The sequence below is a fragment of the Gadus chalcogrammus genome, chromosome 18, assembly GCF_026213295.1.
Source record: "Gadus chalcogrammus isolate NIFS_2021 chromosome 18, NIFS_Gcha_1.0, whole genome shotgun sequence".
Lineage (NCBI taxonomy): Eukaryota > Metazoa > Chordata > Actinopteri > Gadiformes > Gadidae > Gadus > Gadus chalcogrammus.
The window spans coordinates 15,594,846-15,621,463 of NC_079429.1; the positions used below are offsets into that span (position 1 = coordinate 15,594,846).

Consider the following 26,618-nt stretch of genomic DNA (forward strand, 5'->3'; position numbering starts at 1 on the left):
CCTTCTCCCAGAAGCAAGGGCAGAGGTGGGTTGGTGTGTTAAAAGGAAGGAAAGACCTTTAAGCAGAAACTAGTATCACAACAGCTTCTTAAATAATGCATCTTAGCTTGGCAGGGGTTTAAACACACACACACACACACACACGCACACACACACACACACACACACAGCACAAAGGAAAGAACCATGCAGACACACTAACACACACAATGGTCCCCTTCCTTTGTCTTGAACTGCGCAGAGGTTATTTAATGACCTCACATTTTTTATATTCAGCAATTTGTGACATCATCCGATAAGCACGCACACACCAAAGAGTTTGTGCCGTGTGTATGTGTGTGTGTACTTGAGTGTGCATATGTGTGTGTGTGTGTGTGTGTGTGTGTGTGTGTGTGTGTGTGTGTGTGTGTGTGTGTGTGTGTGTGTGTGTGTGTGTGTGTGTGTGTGTGTGTGTGTGTGTGTTTCTCAAAGTGGCAGTGGTGTGATACAGGCTGGATCCTGGCGTTGTGGAAGCCAGCGTGGTGCCTCTCATTAGCCAGAGACTCCGGCGCTCTTTCCGAGGCGCCGGCGAGCGCCACCACTTCCACGAGCAACAAAAATAAAGAAAACAAAACAAGGAATAAACTGAAGGAGTGCCGCAAAGTCTCGCTTTTGTGTCCCGAAAAAACACACACACACACACACACACACACACACACACGCACACCAAAAAAAGTGAATGATCAATGTTGTCGTGGGGATAAAACGAAAGCGCCACCGCCACCTCTACCGGCGCCACCGCAACGTCTAAACAGGTGTAAGGGCGTAGAGATGATGTCGTCTGCGTGCAACAGCTTCAAAAACGCTGCGTGTCAGCGGCTTGAAAGGCGGCGCAGCGGCCCGGGAGATAGCTGTTTAAGATTCCTCACCCGCGAGGAGGCTCCGCCCTCATCCTAATCCTGGATGACATTTCCCTAAATAACAGTGGAAACTTCTAGACATTGTTAGAAATCGAATGTGTCAAATCATGCGAAATCTCGAACCGCTCAATCGCTCGGAATACCCGTGCCCTCGGCTCGAGCCCAGAGAATTGGGTTGACGTCAGCCTGATTCATTAGAAATCAAAAATCATATGAATTCAACCCTCCCAGAAATGTATCCGAAATCATTAGAAAGCCAACCTCTCAAATCTTCAGAAGCACAAGATCTCCAACCATTCTGAATCTAGTATCTCAAATCATCAGGAATACAACATCCTAAATAATTTGCACTCCAGCACATTAAATCACACTCAAAATCATTCACGTTTGACTATAACACGGTTAATTGTTGTCCCGGTTACGATCCTTTTGACTAGTGTATAGTGTGTGTTCATTGCTTTCTGAATAATGTATGGCATCTGATCCTCTCCATTAGGAGTAATATCCCTGTATGATCCTCCGCGTTTGAATAAAATATCGCACAGGGCCCCAGCGAGGATAAAATACCTGCCGTTCATCTGGGAATCAAACGCTCGGTTGAAGCTGACGGAGCCCTTTGGTGCTCCTGACTGTGATACCTCAGCTGCTACTTCCCTCGCGATTAGCAACTAGCGTAGCCGACGAGCTAGAGGGCAGCAGAGCTAAGATCCGTCAGTAACACTAGCGGTTAGAGACTAGTGTATAAGACAAACTAGAGGGAAGCAGAGCTAAGATCAGTCGTCAAGATTAGCGGTTAGCAACTAGCCTAGCCGACAAGCTAAGAGCAGCAGAGCTCAGATCAGTAAGTGAGACTAGTGGTAAGCAACTAGCATAGCCGCCAGGCTACATCCGTTTAGGATCTCCTGAAGGCTGGGAAGTGGAGGTCTTAGAGGTGGATTGTTTAAGGTGTAAGGGGCCCTATTAAAGTGGTGGGTTATTTAAGGTGTAACGGGTCCATTGAAATATAAAGACGTAAGTTATGAGAAATCAAAGACCTCCTGCGTCGTGATCTCCCTTCCTCTTCCTCCTTCTCCCTCAGATGGGGTTGACGGTGGCAAAGAATAGAAGAAAGATATACCGAGTTAGAGTTAGAGAGGGCGGAGAGAGAGAGAGAGAGAGAGAGAGAGAGAGAGAGAGAGAGAGAGAGAGAGAGAGAGAGAGAGAGAGATAAAGTGAGAGAGTAAGAGAGAGAGAGAGAGGTTGTTTGTGGTGTAAAACAGGAGCCTATGGAAAAACTCAAATCAATAGAGCATCGTCATCTGGGAGGCCGTCAGCCATGGTCAAGAGACATAGAGGTAGACAGAGAGAGAGAGAGAGAGAGAGAGAGAGAGAGAGAGAGAGGGAGAGCGGTAGAGAGGGAGGGAGGGGAGATAGAAAAAGTGAGGGAGATAGCTTTACAAACAGGCTGAGGGGGAGAGTGAAATAAAAAATCTGCTCGATGGAAAGGGGAGAACAGTAGCGATGGGGGGAGAGCGAAGAGCAGCATAGAGAGAGGGAAGGGGAGAATAGAGAGGGCAAGAGGAGGAGAAACAAAGTGTGCGAGAGCTGAAGAGCGAGCGATCGAGAGTGAGAAAGTTGAGAGAGAAAGAAAGCGGGGAAAAACAGAGGGAGGCGAAGGAGGACAGAGAGGGGGGATGGAGAAAGAGGAGAAGGACGGGAGAGACATGGGGGGAGGATGGGAGAGACCGAGGCAGATAGAAGGAGAAAGGATGAGAGAAAGGGAGGGGAGGGAGGGGAGGGAGGGGAGGGCACGGAGGCAGATGGAGGGAGCTGGCGTCTGGCATGCAGTAGGGAACAGAGCGGACCTCCCGGGGTCAGAGCCTGAGAAGGAGGTGAGATTAGAAGGAAGTGGAGGAGGGAGTTTAGAGGAGCGGGGAGGGCAGGGGGGGAGGAGAGGGAGGAGGACGAGGAGGAGGAGGAGGTGGGGGAGACAGGCATGGTGGTATACCTGGCAAGCAGCAGGGACCAACTGGCCCATTAGCCCCTGGCTACCTACATATGGTTCAGTGACCTCCCCCACTGAGAACAGCGCCTCCCCTCCCCGTGACTCTGCCTCCTTCCATCCCGCTGCCTTTCTTTTCCCGTCTATAAAAAGGAGAGCTGGCTCCGGCTTTAACCCCTTCCCCGCTGCAGAGAGACACCAACACCTGACCTCCAGTTTCTGATTCACTTTCGTTTGATGTCTATTCTTGGGGAGCGTTATCTAAAAATGTATAAAATATATAAAAATATAAAAAAAAACACAGGGAAGGGAGAAACACAAAGAATCCAACAGGGCAGCATGGCGGCGCTGGCGGAGCCCGTCCAGCGCGCGAGCGGCTGCGGCTGCGTGTGCACGTGCACCAGCGCACGTACGTGCACGCGTCTTAAGGAGCGACCGCCGTCTTCGGTGGTGGCGTGACCATTGTCTGCGCTGAATGGCGCCGGCATTAGCATGACAATGCGACAGCACGCATAGCGGCTTAGCCAGATCATTAGGGGCTATATATTTATGTATACTTTCTCATTTCGCTCGCCGGGACGCATTCAAATGCTGATGAGGTCAGGTGGGCCACCGCCCGGCGCCCCAGTCCAACACGGGACACCCATCCCCCCACCCCATCATTGCTCTCGCCCGCTGGTATCCCCCGGAGTTAGACACATTCTTGCTAGACGAGCAGTTTAGAGAACGCTGGGAATCAAGGCGAGAGGGATTCATTTGGCGCAACAACGATGAGTGGAAGAGTAAAAAAAAAAAAGGGGGTTTTAGTGGTTAAAGTGTCTTAAGGTGTGTGTGAGTTGAAGGCGTGAAAGCAGGGTAAAACTGAGTGCCCACTTGCAGGTTGCCTCAAGGAGTTTACTGCTGTTCAATCCGTCTGAGTTGACAGTTAAACGATGATGTTCAAAATCTAAATAAAGTCAATATATATCATAGAAAAAAGTATTTGTTTCCTGGAAAAAACACAAATTGACGGGCACACACAAAAAGCATTTAATTGAATCACAGAAACATTTAAAACAAAATCACCAACCCTTTTTATTTTTGGTTCAAGTATTGTGTGTTCATCGAATAACCCGGAGGAACAGTAGATACACAAAAGAGAAACGCGGCTCAAAGACCGGTTCCGTTTCAAAAAGCCCACAACAGCAACGCACAACAAACAAGGGCTCGGGGAAGCCCCACCAAAGTGTTTAGAGTCTCCGCGGGAGACGGCATGAAGCTGTAATGGCCGCCAGCCTCTGGGTGCTCCGGAGCCCCGCTCTAATTCCTCCTCTACGATAGTTGTTCTGATCAAGGCCAAAGCCTCCCTGATTCCTCCACAGGCTTCATAACACACAAGGAAAGAGTGTAATTGTTGGACTACAGCAGGCGGCTTCTGTTTCTTAATGGTGCGCGTGCTCATTAGAAACACTTACGGGCCAAAGTTTGATACACACAGTGTGTGTGTGTGTGTGTGTGTGTGTGTGTGTGTGTGTGTGTGTGTGTGTGTGTGTGTGTGTGTGTGTGTGTGTGTGTGTGTGTGTGTGTGTGTGTGTGTGTGTGTGTGTGTGTGTGTGTGTGTGTGTGTGTGTGTGTGTGCCGTTATCAGTGGTTGGAAATACACACCAAACTAAATCAAGGCCCCGTATCAACAGTCCTTCCCCTCTCCCACTCACTGGTTTGTTTGTTCAAAAGTAAAAAGCCCCCCACCAAAACAGACACCAGAAACAAAACACACATGTGCGTGCACACACACACACACACACACACACAAACACACACACCACAGGCCTACTACAGCATGATTCATAATATATTTCATAAATACTTTATGAACTCTGCCGCCATACTTAAACCAGTCTGGGTTAAAAAGGAAGGGGGTGAAAGGGAGACAGAAAACAGTGTCACCTATTCTGGTTGCTGCTTGTCAGCGCATCACTAGAGACTGGGTGTCACCTGTCACTTCGAGTTTACACAAGACGGGATGGGGGGGGGCGTAGAAGAGTAGAGGGGGAGGACGATGTCGGGGAGGGGGTGGCAGTGGAATGAAGGGGATAAGGTGGGGGGAGGAAAAGGAGGGGTTAGGAGGAGAAGGGGTGAGGGAGAGGAGGTCGAGGGAGATGGGGGAGCCGCGGATTGACGGGGATGATGAGGGAGGAAGGAGCTCAGGGAGGAGGTGTGGAGGGGTGAGGAAGAGGAGGAGAAGGTAGAGGAGGGGTGAGGAGCAGGAGATGAAGAGCAGATGAATGAGGGGATGTGGGAGGAAAAGGAGGAGGACAAAGGAGGTGTTAAGGAGGGGTGAGGAGGAGGAGGAGGAGGAGTTGTAAAGGAGGCTGTAAAGAGGAGGGGTCAGGATAAGGAGGGGTGAGAAGAAGGAGGGGTGAGAAGAAGGAGGTGGTGAGAAGAAGGAGGTGGTAAGGACAGGAAATGAGGACTGGTAAAGGGAAGGAGGAGGGGTGGAGAAGGAGGAGTAAAGGAGGAGTGAGCAGGAGGAGGGGGGAGAGGAGAGGAGAGGTGAGGAGGGGGAGAGGAGGGGGAGAGGAGGGGTGAGGAGAAGGAGGTGTAAAGGAGGAGCAGGGAGGAGGAAGAGGGGGTTTAAATGAGGGGGAGGAGGGGGAGAAGGAGGGGTGAGGAGGGGTGAGGAGGAGGAGGGGTGAGGAGGGGTGAGGAGAAGGAGGTGTAAAGGAGGGGTGGGGAGAAGGAGGTGTAAAGCAGAGCTAAGGAGGAGAAGGGGGGGGGGGGGGGGGGTAGTTATCCTCCCATCCCGTCTCCATGTCTTCATATCTGTACCTTATTACGCCCGGGCCCCGGCTCACTGCAGTCACTCAATCACTCGGGCCCCGGGGACAAGGCTCGGGTCCCTGGGAGGCCCTTCTCCACGCTGCCAGCCAGACGTCTGAAAACCATACTGATCGCTGTCACCCAGCGCATGTGTGTGCACTCATGCGTGTGTGTGTGTGTGTGTGTGTGTGTGTGTGTGTGTGTGTGTGTGTGTGTGTGTGTGTGTGTGTGTGTGTGTGTGTGTGTGTGTGTGTGTGTGTGTGTGTGTGTGTGTGTGTGTGTGTGTGTGTGTGTGTGTGTAGGCCTTGGAGGGGTAGGGGGACGTTGAGGAGGAGGGGGGAGTAGGGAAGAGATAAGTACGTGAGGAAACGATTGCGGTGGCAGATAAGGGCCGAATTTGCACACTGCCACACAAACCCAGCGCTAGGGGCGGCCGTCAAGGCCGTCAGCGCAGACAGGTGCTAACGCGGGCCGACAGACAGTGATGTGGCCGTTGTCTGCTGCTTCCTGATAATAGGCTGTGTGATTCCAGGGCGCCAGCCCCCTCTCTCCTCCCTCTCCCGGGCCGGCGCCGCTCTTCAAGGAGGCCGGCCTTGCAAAATCACCTCCACCGACTCATTGGGCATTAGCACTGTAGCCACTCCATTGAGCCACCTAGTTAAGACGCCTTTGAAACGGAGGAGGCTGATTCTAGCGGGGCGACGGACAAAGGGATCGGTTTTAACAGGTACCACTTTCCGATCACACTTCCCTCTGTGGTTGTTGTGTTTGTTTGTTATGATGTAGGTCAAACACACCTTTTCTTGGACAGCGTTGATGGACAATAAAGTTTTAAACTACACAAATAGCTGAGCAGTAAGGTTTGAAACCACCCAATTCAGGTGTCAAATCTGCTTCGCCCCAAGCTAAGATCCAAAATGGAAGCAATGACACAATCAATCAAAAAGTTCAGCAATGTGATCAGCGACTCTTCACCATATGCAGATCAGTTATGCAGGACAAGGTAGCGCCTTCTCAAATTAACCACAAAGAGCTGGTATGAAAGACAGGATTCCTAAACCCAAGGGGACGATGTGTTCACATCTTTAATCTGTGCTGGGCGAAAGACGAGCAGAGAAAAAAGAAAAGGGGGAGCTGAGGAAATAAAGTGGAAGAAAATCTCATCAGTCCTTGGAGACTGGTGGCAAACGCTGCCATGTGATTGGACAAAGTGTCATTCAAGGGTCGTCAAAAAAACAACAAGAAAGAGGTAATCTTAATCTAAACTCCGAGGCAGCTTTAGCAAGGCACAATGTTCTAAGGAAGCGAGAACAGCCAAGGCGAGGCAACCTAAGACGACTTAACGTGACGAACACCAAAATGTGAGTCTGTCATGTCAGGCCCATCGTGTCAATCATTATGACGAAGGATGTGAGGGCAAAACAGCGTCAACCTCCAAAATGGATTTAAACCTGCTTGTGTTCAAACATAAGAGATATAAACAGAGCAAACAAAGACCCAACACAGGGGTATTACCGTGTCTCCTCAAAAACTCCCATCTCCACGTAATCAATCAGCGTTTTAAATACCATATTCAACTTTCGAAAGTATTATATTAAAAAGTTCATTTTTCAATTTTTAAATAAAAACCTTAAAAGAACGACTTTACTGAATGAGATGCAAAAGAATCGACTCATGTTGTTTATTTTACGGGTCCCTCATTACGAAGGTTCGGGCAGTCGGCGGCGGCGCCGCCCGTGAATCGTCCGTGAACACCATCGTGCACCGGTGCCGCGGCGAGCGAAGCCTCAAATAAAGCTCCTCTTGTTTCGACGCCAAACCAAGTTTGGCAAGGGGTGATATTCTAATACGTATCAAGATGTTAGCATCCTTTATCCCGACAAAACCGTACCCCGCGACCCTCTTCGCGCGGCGGAAGGGATGCTTCACAAAAGAGAGAGCGACCTCCGTGGCTGACAGCCCCTCAAACTCAACCCCGCCCCCCCCCCCCCCACCCCACCGTAATGTTTCCTTTTTCAAAATAAGAAAGAAAGCGCCGGCAGAGACGAGACCATCAGGGCTGACCTTGAGATTCACACTGAAGCGATTGCTTCTGGGTTTGGATGCAGAAGAGAAAGAGGCAGACGTTCGCCGCTGACCCCGGCGGCCTCGCCTCGTACAGGAAGCGCCCGGATATGCGCGGCGGTTGCGAGTGTCACCCGCCCCCAACTCCACTACAAGTCAATTTATACCGGAGAGGAAGACGAGAGCAAGTGAAAGCCACGCTAGCCTCCCGCCCCGCGTCTCTTTGGCGGAGCCCAAACGACAGTGGGTTTTCGGCTCATCTGCATTCATTCATTCCAATCAATCCCGCACCTTACCGCGCTCCACTTCAGAGTGCGGGCCTGCTTATTGAGAACGGGAGCCAATCCATATCTGCCCTGGCAGAGACCGATTTGCTGCCTGATCCCCCGTAGGTCAGCAGTGACCACTTTTGAGACAGACATATTTTGAATAATACTTAATATATAAATGAATACATAAAAACCCTCTCGTCTTCCCCTCAGCATTACAGGTGAGTGAGACATTCCATATCTCAAGGCCGGTGGGCTCGGCTTTTGGAGGAGCAGTTATTACCTCTGGATAGGCTGAGCAGCTTTCCGTCCCAAAAGCCTTTTATTGCTGCTGATTTTAGGCCAGATACTCTGCTTGACCGTGACTCTGGGTAATGCAGCATAAGACGCCTATTAGAAGAGCGAAAGAGCTTGCTTATGCAGCCCTCCCCCTCGTCACCTCTGTGTCTATTGGTAAATAAGAGGAGATGGTTTGATGATACCTAGTCGGATGATTTTTTAACATGGATACAGTGAGCAGCTTCACCAGTGGGAACATTTAAATAAGCCCTTCAGCATGGACGCTGTAGTGTGGGTTGCATTTTTTGACGGGAGTACTCGCCGTTGACTAAACTCATAAAATGTATAAATTGTTATGAGATTGTGGATTCAGTTTTACTGTGTGCGTCATGGGAGACCCTCACTAGCGGCTGTATACCTCCTCGTTTCAAAAGGAGGGTTTTTTTTGGTAGCGAATATGAACTTTATGGTCCACAATGTGACACACACATGCTTATTCATATGCTGACATCTATGATGAAAACTTGGCTGTACCTCCAAGATAAAAAGAAAATATCGCAATTTAAATAAAATGACGTTGTACAGGGTCGTACAATCAACAAATATACCCTTCATCAACGCCTTACCAAAGGACTGTTAGTAACACTTGTGTGTTCTCGATTGAGGAGAAAATATATGGAACACGGACCACGATACAAATGCAAGAGTAAACAGAATGATTTTTCACACAGTGCCTTACTCACATCTATAAACTCTGCATAAACTCCATTTCCCTTTTTTATTTAAATCGTTTTGTAGTTTTTGTCAGCTTCCAAAATAGTTTGAGATGGTTTTAAGCGAATGTAACACTTGTGATGCAGTGCTTTGTGGTGCAGTTTATCTGCAATGTTTTGGATGGCGGTAGTGACGGTCTGTCCACACATGGCTAAGAATGTGTTAGAAATGCTTTAGAAACCATATTGCTGTTGTCCTTTATGACGGGATGTGCACTATTCCTGGAGCAATATCGCCACCTGCTGCACAATTTAAGCAACTATATTTTCAGTAAAAACAAGTGGAAGTTTGCATGTCATTTAAAATATTAGAATCATATACTTTTGAAGACAGTTGCATATAAATATATAGTAGGTAAGTAAATATTAGGATGGCAAATTACAGTTGCAAAATACAAATGAATTAACAATTCTAAGAAGGAAGAGTCGATGTTATTGTAATGTAACATGCCTATTCAAGCTCTATGTTGAATTAAACACCAAAAACGGTTTACAATATAAAGAATAAGTCTTTTTTTTAGCACGTTACACTAAAAGGGGTTCAAGTCAATAAAAAAGGAAAACTGGGATACATTAAGCCTAAGCATGTTGTTTAGACGACATCAATCTGGGAGACCTCTCCAAGACATTCCTCTTATTTGTAACATCCAAAAAAAAAAAGAACAAGCAAGTGAGGTAAATTAGAGCCGCGATTAGCCTCAGCAGGTGTTAATTGCCTGATAATGAAAGTGGTTAAGTGTGGGGAGAAGAAAAACTCCAAGATGAATGGGCAGATAATGAGGAGCGCGCGGAGAGTAAAGGCAGCGCTCCTGGCGGCCGTCCTTCCCGTGTGATGTGAATTAGCGCGACACAGCGGCAGTCCCACAGATCGCAGACGCCCATCAACACCCCTGCTCTACGGACGCGGGTGCCCGCTCCATTTCAAATAAAATAACCCCCCCGTCCCGGTCCCCGTCTTGTTCAAAGTAACCCTCGACGTCACAGCGATTGGACTGCAGTACCACTGACAAGTACAACATTACCATTGAGCGTTTGTTCATTAGATGCTCTTAGCCTGAGAGTCTTACAGCAAAGTGTTTTGGTTGCATGTTCATGCAGGGGATGGTACGTTCACTGGTAGGCAGGGATAGACATCAAGGAAAGATTGATTTCTATAACCACTGAATTATTGTGGGTTCGAGAAAGTAATACTCAGGCGGACTGATGGCACACAGCTCTTGAAGTATCATGTTTGTTTGAAGTAACTAAAGCAAACTTGGTAGCCTCACATATAACTAAACTAACTTTGAGCCACAAAGACTGGACTCTTCATGAAGGTTTGATTAGCGGTGGCTATAAAACCACAAACATGGTGGTTTATGAATTACTAACCAAGGCCAGGTACTAACACACCAACCCAGCCAGAGCACAGCTCGTTCTCAATGGACTCCATGTTCATGATCAGAGAAGAGACAGAATCAAATGAAGTGGACACACCGCGTATTGACCTTCAGAGAGAGCGGGAGAGAGAGCGAGGGAGAGACTAGACATGTGGTCAATATAGGTCATATTTTAGATCAGGTTATTTTGCACACACATTTCTCCTGCTGCAGTACTATTGAAATCTGGTTTAGTTTCCACTGACCAAAGCCCGCCTTGCTTAGTTTCGAGTAACTAATGACAGTCCAGTTTAGTTTTAAATGCTACTTTATCACAGAGGTGTTATGGTAGGAAACTATTACAAAAATATATAGTTTATTCTACAGCTGTAACATTCTCACAAATACATATTTAAATTAATATGTATAGTCTGATGGTAGACAAGCTCAAATCTGTGTTCGTTTTCTGCTGTCACGTATCAAAACAGTACTCACAAAGTCCTTCTCCAGCTTCTCCAGCTCCTGCTTGTAGCTCTTCAGCCGGCTGTTGAACATGGCTCTACTCTGGACCGGGATCTCCCGCACCTCCAAGTCCATCTGTTCCATCTACAAACACGCACACGCACTAAGTTTGTGGACGTGAAACCGTCCAACTGTGTTTGACTTATTTACACACAAAACATTTCTGCAAAACTTTTGCATTTCAGGTACCGTTGTGGTCAGTGAAGGCAGGCTTGGATGGGGGTTGAAAGAGATGGAAAACAAGTAGCATAGGACCGCAGGTGGGAAGTGAACCTCAGGTCGCTACGAGGGGTATTGCCTAATGGATCGCAAATTCATCCAGCCCGATATCTCATTTCGAACACTCCATCTACACATGAGATTTGCGTTGTTGTTGAATACCTATTATACATTTTCATTTTCAAAGTGTCTGCATTGCACGCACAAACCCACGATTCAATTACGCCCGCCGGCCGGATGATCAACACAAATATGGAAATGTGTTGAGACGGACGTAGAGACGATGACGAGACACGCCCCCCGCAGTGAACAATAAACGCAGCTGCTGTTCTTCCCCCTCTAACTCTCTACCTCCGAATTCAGACTACTGAGATCCGACAACAGATTTCCGACAAGTCGGAGTGTAATCTCCCGAGATGTCGGAGTGTGTACAAAACGCCGGGCATCTCTGTCATCCTGCCACTCAGCCGAGATCGTGGGAGGGGTGGGGGGGGGGGCCTACATGGTAGCGCCGGGCGCAGGGCGGCGATGATGTGACGTGGGAGGGAGACTAATCAGGCAATGACATCATGAGACATCCGCAGACGCCCATTCCGTCTCCGTCGGTGCGAGCTCGCGCTTCTCCGTCTCGCGTCATGTCTGCGCACCTCCGCACACGTCGGCGTGCGACGTGTCGTAGAGGGTGTCACTTAAAAGCCGATTATCGCAGAGCAATCACACGCGTGGCGGGGAATGACGGCTGCTTAGCACGTGGGGGTGTCATCGTGTCGGTGGCGGGATAATACAGGTGCTGTTTGTTTTCCCGCTCCCTCCCTCAAATTCATTATTTAGGAAATGGGAAGAGAGGAGGGGGGGGGGGGGGGGGGGGGGGGGGGAAAGCGGTTGATCAAAGACGTACCAGCTCTCTGACTTCTTCGAGCTGCTTGTCGACATTTAGAACCAGCTGCGTCTTCTCCTCTGAAATCAAGCGGGAGAATACAAAGTCACTTATTGATCAGGAACACGCAACCACCCCCTACACAATGTAGTGCGGGGAGGGGGGCGAGAGATGGAGACAGACAGGGAGAGAGAGAAGGGAGACAACACACAGGTAGACATCTGAGGATATATTTACACACTCTCTCTCTTGTCTGTTGTTTTGTTAGCGTGTGGCGGTGTGCCGTGCCAGAGCAGAAAGACACCTGGCCCGGATCGGAGGAGGTGTCAGGCTTACAGGATGCCAGGAGAACACTGGATCCAGCTCACAGCGGACCCTTTAGAAGTCATCCTACAACATCACCTGCTGCCGCCGCTCGTTAGAGGAGGAGGAGCTCGTTAGGGTGGAGGACGGGTGGTTGGGCCTTCTGAGGTGGAGATGCTGACAAACCCGCCGTTGCACAACGCCTTTAAGTATTTGTAAAAATACTGTCAGCTTTGATTATTTCTTTTGTGTTTCTATGCCAACAGAGCAAATGCACAGAGCCTTATCTTATGCATTTATTTTCTTTAAAACTGAAAAACAAATGCCAATTAAAATACCATCTTTTACTTGACGTAGAGCATATTGACATTTTACATTACATTTTCAACCATTGTTTTACCTGAAAAGCATCAAAACACTATGAGTAAACGACTTATACGCAGAGAAATATATTTGTACCATGAATTGTTATAATTAATTCAACTCAACTTCAAGTCAACTGTACACACACGGGGCTTCAGGGATAATAGTACATTGAAAGAAACATAGTCACACTAAGATCCTTTCCAAATAACTCCAGGTTGCTAATCTACTCTTTCAGCTTAATTTTCCGAGCCAATAGAATGCTTGGAGGCCCCACACCTCAAGCTCCAAAGTAAACTACAGACGGTATCTGTGAAAGGGACAGGAACTACAACCAAAGCTCTTCATTTCGGAGGCTCCCTCCCAGGGACCTGGTGTTACTCTCAAAGACCCTCAAATGTATTTTTAAAACCTGTGTCCAAGCTCCTGGGCTACACGTTGAAGAGCCGGGGGCGATCCTCGGCCAGTGGGGGTGGAGCTCGCTCGCCCCCCTCACACGGCTCAGGCGGAGACTTGCGAGAGCTTGTGAAATATGCATGGTTGTTTAGGAGCGGCGTGGTCCGGGTTCGGCAGGTGCCAGGGAGAAGGGGGTTGAACCACAGCCAGGCCGGGCGATATGGAGAATGTGTGATCACGATGATCACGATGGTGCTCGAGCCGCTGATGTTCTTACCCTCAACTTGGCCTTTTCGTCAGCTAGTAGTGTGTGTACATGTTTTTGTTTGTCAATTATGGTTGTTTTTCTTTATTAGGAGTTTTTTACCTTTTATTTACTTCTGAGGAAATATGGAATTCACGTTTTTTACTCGTGATTAAGTGTAATCCATTAATGTGCATGAGACAATATACTTAAATCTAACATGATTTCAACCAGTCCAAATATGGGGCAGTACATCGTGGTGTCTGGAAGATTGCGTTGGGTTAAACCACCTCGGTTGAACCTTTAAACTTCTTGTCGTAACTCATTTAGACTAGACAAGTATGATTGGATCACTGTAAGAAAAGCCCATATCAATTGAATCATCCAAAATGCATCACAGCTATTACATGGAGAGTAGAGGCTAGAAATAGCCACCATGCCTAACTGATCCCTGGACTTGAGGTGGCGTGACACCGACACTGGAGCCAACAATGGATTGTCTGTGACTGGGATTTACATGATGCGTGTGAAAAACAAGGTCACTTGTCAATTACAGTGGCTCCCCTGGGGGTGTAAACACAACTGCACTAATAAACATGGACAGGTACACAGCTGAGCTCCATTCCTCTCTCAGTCGACAGCCAATCAAGAGATGAATTGTTACTTATTGGTTCCCATGATCGTAACCTTTAACACAATTGGTATAGATACATATATATATATCGGTTGAATCTATTGTATATTCTATGAGATATATCTAGTTGCTAATGATAATGTACAGTCAAGCTGTTGTCTGATGTTGATCATGCATTAGATTTCCTTTCAAATCTCGGGGCCTGACCACACAGGTATGTTGCCTCCATGGCGACCACATCGCCCCTGCAGGTTACATTCCAACCTGCGGCCGTACGCTATATGTCGTACCCTCTCCCAAAACCGGTTTCCTGACTATCTCCACTGTCCTGTCCATGAAGCCACAAAAGCCACAAGCAAATATAAAAGCTAAAAGAAGGCAGTCCTTAACTTAGTAACCGGGCGGATCAAACATTATTAACCTAAACCTACAGGTTATAAGTATTACTGAAACATTAGTTCCATGTGGCTGAACCACTTTCAAGGTGCAAGCTGTTGTGATGTATCCATCCATTACTGGTAAGCAAACACATACAACACCAAGGGTTGAAGGGATTTGCTGATCACTTAAGAACAGCCTTTAAAGTAGAAACAAAGTGACACAAACTCTGGTTCCACGTTTTGTTTTTCTAGGTTGATCCTTAAGAAAGCCTGAGGGCCGAAATGTCATCCAAATTAAATTGAAATGCAAATGGAGCCAGAGTGTACAACACTTTCTTTCTCCATGTATGTATCTATCCATTGACAACGCGTACAGCCTCAAAGAGCTGGGCAGGTCTACATGAACATTAGGGCAACTTGGCCCCAGGCCAAACACCCATTTATATCCGGCTCAGTACAGCCAAAGTCAGGACGTCAACCTGTGTTGCTGCTGTAAGCCCTCATTTATTTTACTTTCTGGATCCTAGAAAAGCATTCATCGGTTGACCTGGATTATATCTTGTGACTGCTATGTATTACGACGGTCACACTGACTTGAAGTTCACTGATATAATGTAGAAAGATGTGGGGTGTAAAGTTGTGTAGACAGCAGCACTGAGGAAAAGGGGAGATATTCTGAATTTTTAAGTTGGGTTTGCTCCGCTCTGATTCAACAAAGATTGGACAAATGTAGAGCTGAAAGATTGTGTCTTCTTGCATCGTTATCTAATTACTATAAACTCACACCACTTCAACGCTGGCCTTATCCAGGGCCTAATCTGTAATTTGGTTCGATTCAGATTTGTTTTAGTGTTTTTGGCCGCGAGTGTGCAGGGTCAAAGTAATAACAAATATTTTCCACACGCTTTTCTCATAATACCAGACGATCTGAGGTCTCACCGCATAACCAACATCTCAGGAATTTTAAAGGCAAGGGTAGTTGTTTTAGGGAGGAATGACCTCACACCTAATTGACCAATGGTGCTAATCATAAGCGAAACCAATCACCAATCACAAACATTCACATGCTTGTTCCGCAGCCTTCACATTTCCAAATATATTTCAAAATAGATGGCTGGCTTGTTAGATCCTCATGATCATCATAAAATGAACAAAGGTGTAACCCAAAACACTCATTATGGGTCTTCTCCTAACCATATGTACCAGGGAAGCGGTAGTAGACTAAGCTTGTGAAGATAAGTCTTTGACAAAACGCTGTTGAAACAAAAACACTGACGTGTTCAGTCTTCTTCCTTGCTTTTACGGTACATCAGAACATCTTCGTCTACGTCATAAATAAGGGGACCACTGTGTGTGTGTGCATTTAATAGGTTATAAATTATATATTACTGTATGTATTAAGATGTTGACTGAATGCTCTGTAAATCCACTATGGCCGCTGGCCCAGGGGTCAGACACGGTTGGACCCAGATTAAGTAAGTAAGTATTATTATTTTTGTTATTGTCTCTCTCACGAGATAAATTAGCTTTGGGCAAACAGAGAGCATCGGCGACACATACACAACGATTTTACATAGACAAACATAAAACATGAAACACATTTCATTACCCAAACACATGGCTTCACCCCCACCTTGAAACCCATTATAAAAAACATAGTCTAGGCACTACCCAAGCGCGTACAAGTATCAATAAGGATGATTGCACTGCCCACCAGTTATTGTACTATTGCCCCACCAGTTATTACACTATTGACGCACCAGTTATTGTGCTGTTCACGGAATGCTCCCTCCATTAAGTAGCTCAATTGATAGCAGAACTAGGGAGAACTTTAATCTATTTAACCTACAAAATGGGACCCTGTATCCTTTGCCCCGAGGCAACAGCTCATACTCCATGTTTAGGACATGGGTTGGGTCAGTGGCTATCTTAGAACCTTGCTTCCTAACTGTGTCCTCAAAAATCTCCTTTAAGGAGGATGGGGGCTGGGTCCCCATTATTTTATCATATCATTTTACTAACTCACCTGGTCAATTTTCGAGAAATCTCTGTTGAGTAAACGTAGCACTTTTTAAAAAACTTAAAAAACTTAAGTTTTTTAAGTTACTCGTGTAAAACTTACTCGTAAATACACATTTTCTTCATCAAAAGTTGATGGACAACTTATAACAATATCAAAATTGAATTGATGAACAAATGTTATAAATTCAATGGATTGACAGTCATAGGATTTGAACAGAACTTGCAAAACACTTCCTGTAGAAGTCCTTCCAACATCTTTGATGTTACGGACCCTTTCACCCTGACATCTGGAGCTCAATACCTACACTTCAGGCACGATTTAAGCCAATCAGAAAGATAAACTGCAACACAATAATCTGTAGAGATGGTGCCTTAGCTTTAGTGGTGTATTATTCATTAAGGTCGTCTTCCTCCATTGTATAACCAACTGTATAGCTTTGGTCTGCTGTTGGAGGTCTGTGCTCTGAAGGATTACTTTGAACCCTTTGTATTTACGATTGTAACGATACAAAATACATGGTTGCATTTCAGAACAACAGAATAGTCTAAAAGAAGTATTCAACTAAACAGCCTCACTGTAAAGTTTCTGAATTCACTCGAAGTCTGTCTCTTTATTAGGCTTTAGAATGGTCACATCTTACTACATCTTGAATAATCAGTGCCGTTGGCATACACAGTTGTATGTAACAAAGTGTTGAGGGGTAACAACTTGAAGCGTAAACATATAATGAATGAGAACCACTTGCGATGCACATAAATGTATCTTATAATGGTCCATTTGACTCAATGTGTAGATTCCGTGTTAGAATCGGAACACCAGTGTCTCCCTGTCATCCTACACCAAATCACACTGACAGTGAGGAAAGTGTCACTTATGTGTCAACCTACCCCCACTCCCCAACCATACACGTCAATCACCTTAGGTGATTGTAGAAGATCTGAACATCCACAAGTTGCCTAACAACACACACACACACACACACACACACACACACACACACACACACACACACACACACACACACACACACACAGACACACAGACAGACAGACAGACAGACAGACAGACAGACAGACAGACAGACACAGACACAGACACACACACACACACACACACACACACACACACACACACACACACACACACACACACACACACACACACTCGATGCTAGCATCAGGTAGCCCTCCCAGCTGACAGGATATCGGCTCTCTCTGTCTAGATTGAGAAGACAAACAACGTTAGATCAATAGAGTATTTACCTCCACTTAGTTTGGGAATTCGCCCCACTTTGTTGGTTATCTCGGCAGTGAGGGTTCCGAAGTCCTGCTCATATGCCTCAAAGTCGGACGACATGTTGAGGTATAAGGTGTACAAGCAGTTGTTTCTTGTTGACAGTTAGCTCGGAGTGTGTAGCCACCTGATCCACTGGCCTGCCGCTCCCTGGTGCGCACGCGCGATGTTTTGCGTTGCAGCGAATTGTGCTCGGGGAGAAACGGGATGTTTGATAGAGGTTTTCTCTAATTAAATTGAATCACGTGAATATAGGATATAAATGTACATATTAACATAAAAATATGTTTTTAATATTATTCATTTAATGGCCTGCCGATCCCTAGTGCGCACGCGCGATTTATCGCGTTGCAGCGAATTGAGCTCGGAGAGAAACGGGATATTGGATAGAAGGTTTTCCCTAAATATAATTTACTCATATAAATAATAAGACATAAGTTGATCTATTAACATATATTTTGTTTTTTTTAATGAATCCTATTAATTTAAGTACCGTAATCAGGGTGCCATGGTTGTAATGGCAGGCAGGATGTATTGTGGTGTGACTGAGGGACATCGGGAGAATGGTTCCTAGTTCCGTCTGAGCTATGAGGACGTGAAAAGGGAAGAATCGAGGAAGTATCCAGGTTGGTTTATTTAAAGTGACAGCTTGAAACCTCTTGAAACCTTGAAAATCTTCCCCGATTTCGTGACTAGTATTCTCTATGTTATCTTTACGACTGCTATCTGTTCGCTTGTCTGCAAGCTTACTGTGTAATCATAACCATTCGGGTTATCAATTGATTTATCAGCCTCTGGCCAGCAAGCAGAGGCTAGTGGAGGCTAAAGCTAAACATAAACTTGTTGATGTCAGATTGTAAAATGTTTCCAGTGAAACTTGTTTCTGTAAAGTAGAAGATTCGATGTCCGCATGACGCCGATGTTATTTTACGTAAAACGTTATTATTATAAAATAATTGACATCTGTCTTATTTCTAATGTGTATGTACCTAGTATGTCAATAGACAGGGCGTTGTGTGTCGCTGTTGGTTACATTTCGCAGCCAACTTGCGTGTGTGTGTGTGTGTGTGTGTGTGTGTGTGTGGGTGTGTGTGTGGGTGTGTGTGTGGGTGGGTGGGTGGGTCACGCGCGTATTCATTAACCTGACTCGGCTGAACTAAAACAGAATAACTGTATTCATGAGTAAGGCCTTAGGTCATGGGACATGCTTACATTTCTGATCAAAATCAGAAATGACTCCAACCTTTGAAACAAAGCTATGTTCTCCGAACCTTGATGTTTGGTTGACTGTACAAACGAAAAACAATGGGTCAAGCTGAGTGCATTTGACAAGGGTCACAGGGTTTTAAACAAAATGTTTCTCCCTCAGATGGAGAAACGTGGTCCGTCACTAGGATAGTGCTCACCAAAGAGTAACGGGAGAGGATGGTGTTCTTTGCCCACGGAAATATTAATGGAAGTCGAAGAGCACCGATGCCTGAGGGCCCAGTCGCTCGCTGGCCGCTGAGAGGGAGAGAGAGAAGACGAGTTCCGTCGGCCGTGCCCACTCTTCGAGACAGCGCTGCAAAAAGATCCACCAGTTGAAACTCTGGGACAACCTTTTCAGTTTTGGGGGAAGAACCCACCACCACATTTCACCGCCAACATATACATTTGACGTAAACAAAAAATGAAGTTCCTTTCTGCCATCGTGACCTTTGAGAACCTCCACGAGGTGAGGAGGTTGTGCCACTGGGGGCCCGTGATCGCACTGTCCGTTATCGGCATATGCTCCACCATGGCCATCTTCGACTCCATCATCTGGTACTGGCCGCTTGACACCACCGGGGGCAGTGTCAACTTCATCATGCTCCTCAACTGGACCGTCCTCATCCTCTACAACTACTTCAATGCAATGTTCGTGGGTCCAGGGTACATTCCCCTGGACTGGAAGCCAGTAAGGACATCAGTCAGTCAGTAGGATGGGTCGGGGGCCTTTAAAATGGCACTTAACTTAGTTGCTTTAAAGGGCCCCTATTTTACCAACAGGTGTGACACTGATGTGTCATCGCAAGCCATTTGAAAATGTATCCACTAGTGACATCACAAGTGGGAGTGAGGCTCCCACTTGTGGATAGATTTAGAAGTGGCGTGTTATGACTAATCAGCCTCATACCTCGTGGTATAATGCAGGCCCTTTTAAGGGTGTATGAAGGAACGTTGTAATGCAGCTGATCATAGGTCCACAAAATGAGGGATCCATATGTGGATCGAGTGGAATATTTATAATAACTTGTGCATACCATATTATTATGGTAACCAGCCTGTTTTTTCCCATGTCCCCTTTTTAAGGTCTTGACAATCTGGGCTACCCCATCTTCTCTCATTAATGTGTATCTGCTTCCATCCACATCCACATTGTTTTAACCCAATCAACAACCCCAATATCAATGTCCCGATGAATGTTTGCGCACCTAGCAACACCAAATGATTAGCAGTCATTTCCTTGTGGTTAAGAATCATAAGGCAATTTGTGTATATATACAGGAAGAAAACTTAATAGGATGAAAACTTTAAGCTCTCTATTTTTATCAATGTTATTTTGTGTTAAGTATGCATAGTTTATGAATCAGCAATCTCCCACAACCCCATATGAATACAAGGCGAACCCCAGGTGGTTGGGAAACCCTGTTGTTGGTGAAATGTGTGGAAAGTGTTTTTCAGATGTTTGTGTTTCCCCCCCAGGATGGTCAACAGGAGAGCCAGTACCTGCAGTTCTGCAGGGTGTGCCAAGGCTTCAAGCCCCCTCGGTCCCATCACTGTCGCAAGTGTAACAGGTCAGTTACCGACCACACCCAATAGACATTAACCTTTCAAAAGATCCCCTTTCTTCTGGAACAAACGCCGTGGACGTTTTTTTAATGTCTGGATCAAAAAGATTATCAGCGTGTCGGTGAAACACCCCTAACCGGCTACATTATGCTGTTTGATTTAACGTGCGTCAGCTCACAGAATCCTGGATACCAGCATTCTTTTAGTATGTAAGTGTGCACAGATGGCTGGTGTGTTGTAAGTGTGGTTTATGTTAAAATATCAGACTGCATCTCAATCCCACCTGTTTACTGATTCAAGACACCTCATATTTTAAGCACAGATTTTAGTGTGAAGCAGTCAGACAAAATATGCAAAATCCTTTAATGATTTTGCCAGATTTTCTTTTTGTTATAATGATTGACAAGAGAAGTGGGACACTCATGCCTTGATGTGTTGACACATGAACGTCCCCTCCCCTCCCCTCTTCATCAGGTGTGTAATGAAGATGGACCACCACTGCCCCTGGATCAACAACTGCTGTGGACACCAGAACCACGCCTACTTCACCAGCTTCCTGATCCTGGCGCCACTGGGCTGCTCGCATGCTGCCATCATCTTCGTTATGACCATGTACACGCAGCTGTACGAGAGGGTCAGTCACTAGTCCGCCTTCCTCTGTTCTAATTGGTCGCAGAGTTCCTATAAAACCAAGCCCCAATTCACTCTGAGCGTAACTTTGAAGCGATGTTAAAGAGTTGCTGATTTTCTTGATGCTACTCTGTCGTGTCGTTACTCTGTTGTTACTGTGTCATAACGTTACTCAGTGTCCTAACGTTACTCTTTCATGTGTTAATCTGTGTCATGATGTCACTGTATCGCAACATTACTGTTGTTTTTTTCTCTTGATATTACTCTGTAGTAAGGCTTGGCGATTCTTTTGATTTAATTGATTAATTATCATTTTTACTTTCGTAGGGTTTGTGAAACAGCTGATTCTAAAAATTCCTAACCCTCACTTGGGCGCGGACATCAAACTAAATTTCTCAGACGGAGCACCACACATCAACACACCGTAGTGTTGCACTATAGTTGTCCGGGATGCCGGACAACTGTGTGTCAAGACTTGTCATAACGATACTCTTTCGTGAGTCGTGTTATGTTAATGAGACTGTGTCACAACTCAACTCCGGCCACTGTGTGATAATGTTACTCTGTGTCGTAGGTTTACTCTGAAATCCAGTTTTAACTCTATCACTCTGTGCTGTGACATCATCCCAGATCTCATTTGGCTGGAGCACGGTGAAGATCGACATGAGCGCCCCACGCCGTGTCCAGCCCCTCATGCCCTTCAGTGTGCCGGCGTTCGCTGCCACTCTCTTTGCCTTAGGCCTGGCGCTGGGCACCACCATCGCCGTGGGCATGCTGTTCTTCATACAGGTCAGCCTCGCCCGCCGCGTGTCCACTGGGCCCCTTCACAAACACACATGGTGAAGGTTGGCCGGTCAGCGAAGGCTTTTTAATGGCTTTAACCCCAAACGGTTTAAAAACAGTGTCTATGTGATGGTCACTGACTTATGGGTGTAGAAATGGCTAAATAAATCGTAATTTCTTTGAAATTAAAAAAAAAAAACTGCTCGGCTATTAGGCAACATAATCGTAACATTATGTTAACTGGCAGCAATCTTGCAGCCATTGGACCAAAAATGGAATAGGCCAGGGCTAGACTAAGACTTGTACCGGCTTATGAGAATAATACCATGTGCTACTTTTCCATGCATGTCCTTATTGAATTGTTTTAAACGTTCCAGATGAAAGTCATCCTTCGCAACAAGACCTCGATTGAGGCGTGGATCGAGGAAAAGGTGAGAACCGCATCCGACCTGCAGTAAACACTGGTATTCAGAGCACCCAAAATGCATCAGTTAGTTGATATTTGGTCATGAACTCTAACTGATAATTGAATAATTGCAGTGAAAAAACTGCAAATTAAATCAGAATGAATGTCAGTACATTCTTTTTTTGTTGGGCTGCAATGTGGTCCATCGTTCAGCAGATGGCGATAATGAGCACTCCTACGAGTAGCCTAAATTCAGCAAGATTATTTTATCATTTATGATGGCTCTGATACAAATGCACTTCATACAAAGGTTTGAGTCAAATGTGTCTCTATCATTTTTTCATCTTTTTTTAAAGAGGCCAAAGACAATTTAGAATAATGTTCTAATCCCTTCTATCCTATTCTATTTTAGGCCAAAGACAGAATCCAATACTACCAGACGGGGGAGGAGTTTATCTTCCCGTACGACTTGGGAGGGCGCTGGGAGAACTTCAAGCAGGTCTTCACCTGGTCGGGAACCCCCAGAGGAGACGGCGTCCAGTGGCCGGTCCACCCCAAGTGTCACCAGCACACCTTAACCGTACGTCCATCCTGGGGGGCTAGAACTGTAGGTCTGGTCTGAAGACCTAGACCCCTAGGTGGAGTCTCTCAGGGCCTCTCTCAACGTGAACCACTTCATGTTATTGATGCCCTTTTTCATTGAGTCGTTTTGTAGAAGCTTTTATCCAAAGTGACTTGTAATTGAGGCTGAGACGAATCAAAGTATGCAACAGACATTGGTGTATCAAAATCAAAGTGATTTCTTTAAAAAAAAATCGACAACTGGAAGTAGACATTAAATCATAACACAGGGTTATTCTATTTATTTTTAATTTGTAAATGTTTATTCCAGATAGCCTTTTGACGTTGGTAACAAGAATAGCACGGCTTTGCCAACAGAATGTACGATAAGATGTATTTTCTCCATCCTAGATGGGAAATTAAGAGTGTGCTTTGTGAAACACACTCTTAACAGACAGATCAACTGATGTGTTTCTCTCTCTACCTAACAGACAGATCAGCTGATGTGTGTTTCTCTCTCTACCTAACAGAATGATCAACTGATGTGTGTTTCTCTCTCTACCTAACAGAATGATCAACTGATGTGTGTTTCTCTCTCTACCTAACAGAATGATCAGCTGATGTGTGTTTCTCTCTCTACCTAACAGACAGATCAACTGATGTGTGTTTCTCTCCTCCTGACAGATAGAGCAACTGAAGCAGAAAGCCGACAAGAGGGTGAGAAGTGTAAGTACCACATCGTAACGTACGGGAACCGACTGAACCTGTAGTCAATAGCTGTCTAATAGATGATGTTATGCTGTGTTTATCGACATAGGGTTTCCATGTTGTTTTTCATGTTGAATCATCGAATGTTACTTACTAGCACCACGTTTGCTACCAGTGAACAATAGATGGATGTATGCATAAAAAAGAATTGGTTGATCAGTAGAATAACTGGATTATTTTCAGCAGTAGAACAGTTATTTAAACAGTATAATAAGAGTATTCTAATATGTAACCTGCACTGTTCGTACTCAACAGTTGAATAAGCGTGTTTCTGTAACAGTAGAACAACGCATTGGATCAACAGAACAGGGTGTTAGTATTGAAGCAGTAGAATGAGCGGGTGCCTGCGCCTCCGTCCCTCAGCAGGTGCAGTACCGGGCGGTGGAGGTCTACAACGGAGCCTGCTGCCCCGTCAGCAAGGGGCTCCAGACCTTCTTCAGGACGCCCTGCACTGAGGAGCCCCGCATCCCCCTCTCCAAGGGGGACACCATCCTCGCCACCCGGGGCACCAAGTCAGTCCCTCTCTTGTTACTTTAATAATAATAATACATTTAATTTAGAGGCGCCTTTCAAGACACCCAAGGTCACCTTACAGAGCATATAGTCATCATAAGTGGAAAAAAAAATAATAATAAAAAAAAAAAAATAAGTAAATATAATAAATAAAAAAAATAAAACAAAAGTCCTGTCCTAGGGGGGACCCCCTGCCGCTGGGCTTGGAGCTAAACCTTGAGGTTATGGGTCCTCCGAACAAGCACCCAACAGAGCCAGAGGGGTGATGAAACACTCTGGGATGGGACAGACTCCCACCTGCAGCTGGCTTGTACATATATCGTAAACTTAGACATTCCAGCTATTGCTAAGAAATCATTACATTTGTGATGGGGTTCCTTCATCTCATTTCTGCTGTTTAAATTATCTCGTAAGTGCTCTCAACTCTATGTGATTATTATTACTCATCGAAAGGGATTTTCCCTGAATGAGGTGCAGTAAATAACGGCATTGTTAACATGTGCAAGGCTATTGTCTGTGGTAGACTGTGCAGTCAAGCGTGGCTGGAGAAAGGCCTCATTAAGACAACACATTCAATTGTTCTAGTATATTCTAAAAGGCTGTCATTGTCCTGTGATGGAGCTAATGGGCCAATCCATTATCTGGGATCATTTCTATAGTGCTAGTGTGTGCTATCCTAATTCCGTTCAGCCACTTTAGGCCTCATTCACACCAAATCAGGGTTGTTGCGGCGAAACCATTCATTTGAATTGGAGTATTGTGTTTAAGCTGCAGAATTGGGTGCATTGGGGTTGCAAAAAATAATCAGCCAGACTGCGACGATAAGTTTAAGCAAAATTAACTTTTTGAGAAATTTAACCCGACGTCAGGCAGTGGCCAATCACGTAAGACGGCGATCATACCGGAAAATGCCCACTTGAAGAAGTACTTTTAAAATGAAATGTAGCATTCACTGTTTACCGAGCAACTTTGAATATGAAAGAGATGGCCGACATGTTGTCCTTTCAAGAGCTGTAAAACCCTGCCGTGAAGGAGTGGTTTACGTTCACAGCGTGACGTAACACAAATGGGCCATGAACACTGACACTCTGTTTTTTTCTGTTTTGTAGGTGGTGGATGTATGGAGATAAAGTCTTAGGCGAGGAGCAAATTAACGGTAAATATTGTTTTTGAACCCCTCCTTAACAACACGTTAGAGGAATACAGGCTGCCCGAGACCAGAAAAGAATGAGGACTCTGAACTTTCAGCTCACTGAGTGCTAAATAAATAGTACTTTATAATGAAATGTAAATCCTCGAGTGTTATTGTTGTGGTTTTTGTCGTAATTGTTTGAAGACGGTGAAAATAGCAGTGATGATGAGTATGATGATACTAACTGTGTATCAGTGAGTTGAGTGACGGCCAGTCAAATTGTCTCAAGGCAGTATGTTTCAGACCCACTCTTCTGACCGAACCAGTGGCAATGGAAACGTTTAACCCTGAACAACCATTATTGCAATAACCACCGTTGTAATTAATTGTTGTAATTATGGCGATACATGACTAACAAGTCCTTTCTCTGTTTGCTACTAGCGGGAGAGCGTATTAGGGGATGGTTTCCCCGGCGATGCGTGGAGAAGTGCCATTATGACACTGCTGCCAGTGACAACACCAGCGAGAAGAAAATAAATTAAAGGGAGTCTACTTGCGTCCTAAAATGCCAACTAGCATAGCGGTGTGTGTGTGTGCTCTCTCAGCATATCAATGACCCCCCCCATTGGTTGTCAGAGCCGTGCATGTCAACTCACAACTCAAACACAGGTTCTCTCTCAGCCAATGAGCCTTCCCGATGCTGGCAGTGATGTCTTAGCAAGCCTCTCCCTGACTGACTGACTCGCAAGGCGTCCAGCTTGACCCCTGTCGTCTCGCTTGACTCTTTGGACCAAAACTGAAACCCAGCACGAATCTTTCTTTCTACGAGCTGCCGCCAAGGCTTTGATGTGACTTATGGTTTAGATATCTTTACTTGAATGATTTCATTTTCAACTTATGCTGATGTCTGTTGAGTAAATATGCAATGCCTCAGCCCGGCTTCACCTTGGGCATCGTCATGCAACTATTTCTACGATATTCAGAAAATACTATGTTTTTTTTGTTTTTTTGTTTTTTTGTTTTTTTGTTATTTTTGTAAAAACAATACAGTTGGCCTGGACGTATGCCCTTAAAAATAAAGAATATGTACATCTATTAACTTAATTTGGTTCAGCTTTATTCTGGGAACAAGACGAATCTGTGAACTCATGGCATATGTGTCTGTACCATGAATCTGTACGGGGGCGAGTTTGATACATGTTTGTACAGAGGAGTGCCCGGAGGGAGTGTCATTGCTCTGATTGGTTCTTGGTCTAACCAACATGTATCCAGATGCATTTGCGGCCGTTTAATTTAGCTCTTTGAAATCAAATAATTAACTGAGGTTCCAGACAAATT

The 26,618-nt window shown here is 45.6% G+C and overlaps 2 protein-coding genes across 3 annotated transcripts in view; one reads left to right on the forward strand and one right to left on the reverse strand.

Annotated features, from left to right (window-relative positions):
* vti1a (vesicle transport through interaction with t-SNAREs 1A) overlaps positions 1–17,886 on the reverse strand; it is a 116,288-nt gene extending 98,402 nt beyond the window's left edge. The window contains exons 1-3 of one of the 2 annotated variants that reach the window (XM_056577037.1): positions 17,646–17,886; positions 12,062–12,120; positions 10,918–11,028 (exon numbers count right to left, since the gene is read on the reverse strand). In XM_056577037.1, coding sequence (XP_056433012.1) covers positions 10,918–11,028; positions 12,062–12,120; positions 17,646–17,739 — 264 coding nt within the window. In that variant the 5' untranslated portion in view covers positions 17,740–17,886. The remainder of the gene's footprint in view (positions 1–10,917; positions 11,029–12,061; positions 12,121–17,645) is intronic. The other variant, XM_056577038.1, reaches the window with a different exon arrangement.
* Positions 17,887–18,195: 309 nt separating this feature from the next.
* Positions 18,196–26,378, forward strand: zdhhc6 (zinc finger DHHC-type palmitoyltransferase 6). The gene is made up of 11 exons (XM_056577036.1): positions 18,196–18,302; positions 19,046–19,612; positions 20,401–20,492; positions 20,962–21,121; positions 21,748–21,906; positions 22,278–22,331; positions 22,719–22,886; positions 23,552–23,593; positions 23,999–24,147; positions 25,258–25,304; positions 25,722–26,378. Exons 2-11 carry the CDS (start codon positions 19,346–19,348, stop codon positions 25,820–25,822), a joined length of 1,239 nt encoding a protein of 412 aa, XP_056433011.1. The 5' UTR covers positions 18,196–18,302; positions 19,046–19,345; the 3' UTR covers positions 25,823–26,378.
* Positions 26,379–26,618: the final 240 nt, after the last annotated feature.